At 62.2% G+C, this 294-nt stretch overlaps 1 protein-coding gene across 1 annotated transcript in view; it reads right to left on the bottom strand.

The window, feature by feature from the left end:
- Positions 1–172: 172 nt before the first annotated feature.
- The window catches only part of PATL1 (protein associated with topoisomerase II homolog 1 (yeast)), a gene marked incomplete at both ends in the record, with an annotated part of 4,836 nt that continues 4,714 nt past the window's right edge, over positions 173–294 (bottom strand). The window contains one exon of the mRNA XM_009865495.1: positions 173–264. Coding sequence (XP_009863797.1) covers positions 173–264 — 92 coding nt within the window. The remainder of the gene's footprint in view (positions 265–294) is intronic.

The following is a 294-nucleotide window of genomic DNA, read 5'->3' as shown; positions in this document are numbered from 1 at the left end:
GGAGAAGGGGGTGGTGAGAGGTGGTGGCTTCTCCTCCCTTGCGCCTCCTTTTTCTTCCTTTCCTCCAGCACCCTGACTGTTTCCAGTCCTGCCGCCCGGAGAACACAATTAAACCTCCTCCTTTGTCAACTTTGTCCCTCCCTCAATGCCACCGTGTCCCCACCCCGCTCACCACTGGTTGTCCTGCATCAGCTCCGTGTTCGCCTCCGAGCTCTGCAGTTCCTCCCCGCGGCTCAACACCAAGTACAGCAGGGACAGGCCAAACTGCGGGGCGGGGGGGGGGGGAGGGGGGGA

Source organism: Apaloderma vittatum, unplaced genomic scaffold, assembly GCF_000703405.1.
Source record: "Apaloderma vittatum isolate BGI_N311 unplaced genomic scaffold, ASM70340v1 scaffold25372, whole genome shotgun sequence".
In the NCBI taxonomy this organism is placed as follows: Eukaryota; Metazoa; Chordata; class Aves; order Trogoniformes; family Trogonidae; genus Apaloderma; species Apaloderma vittatum.
This window is presented reverse-complemented; position numbering and strand designations above follow the sequence as displayed.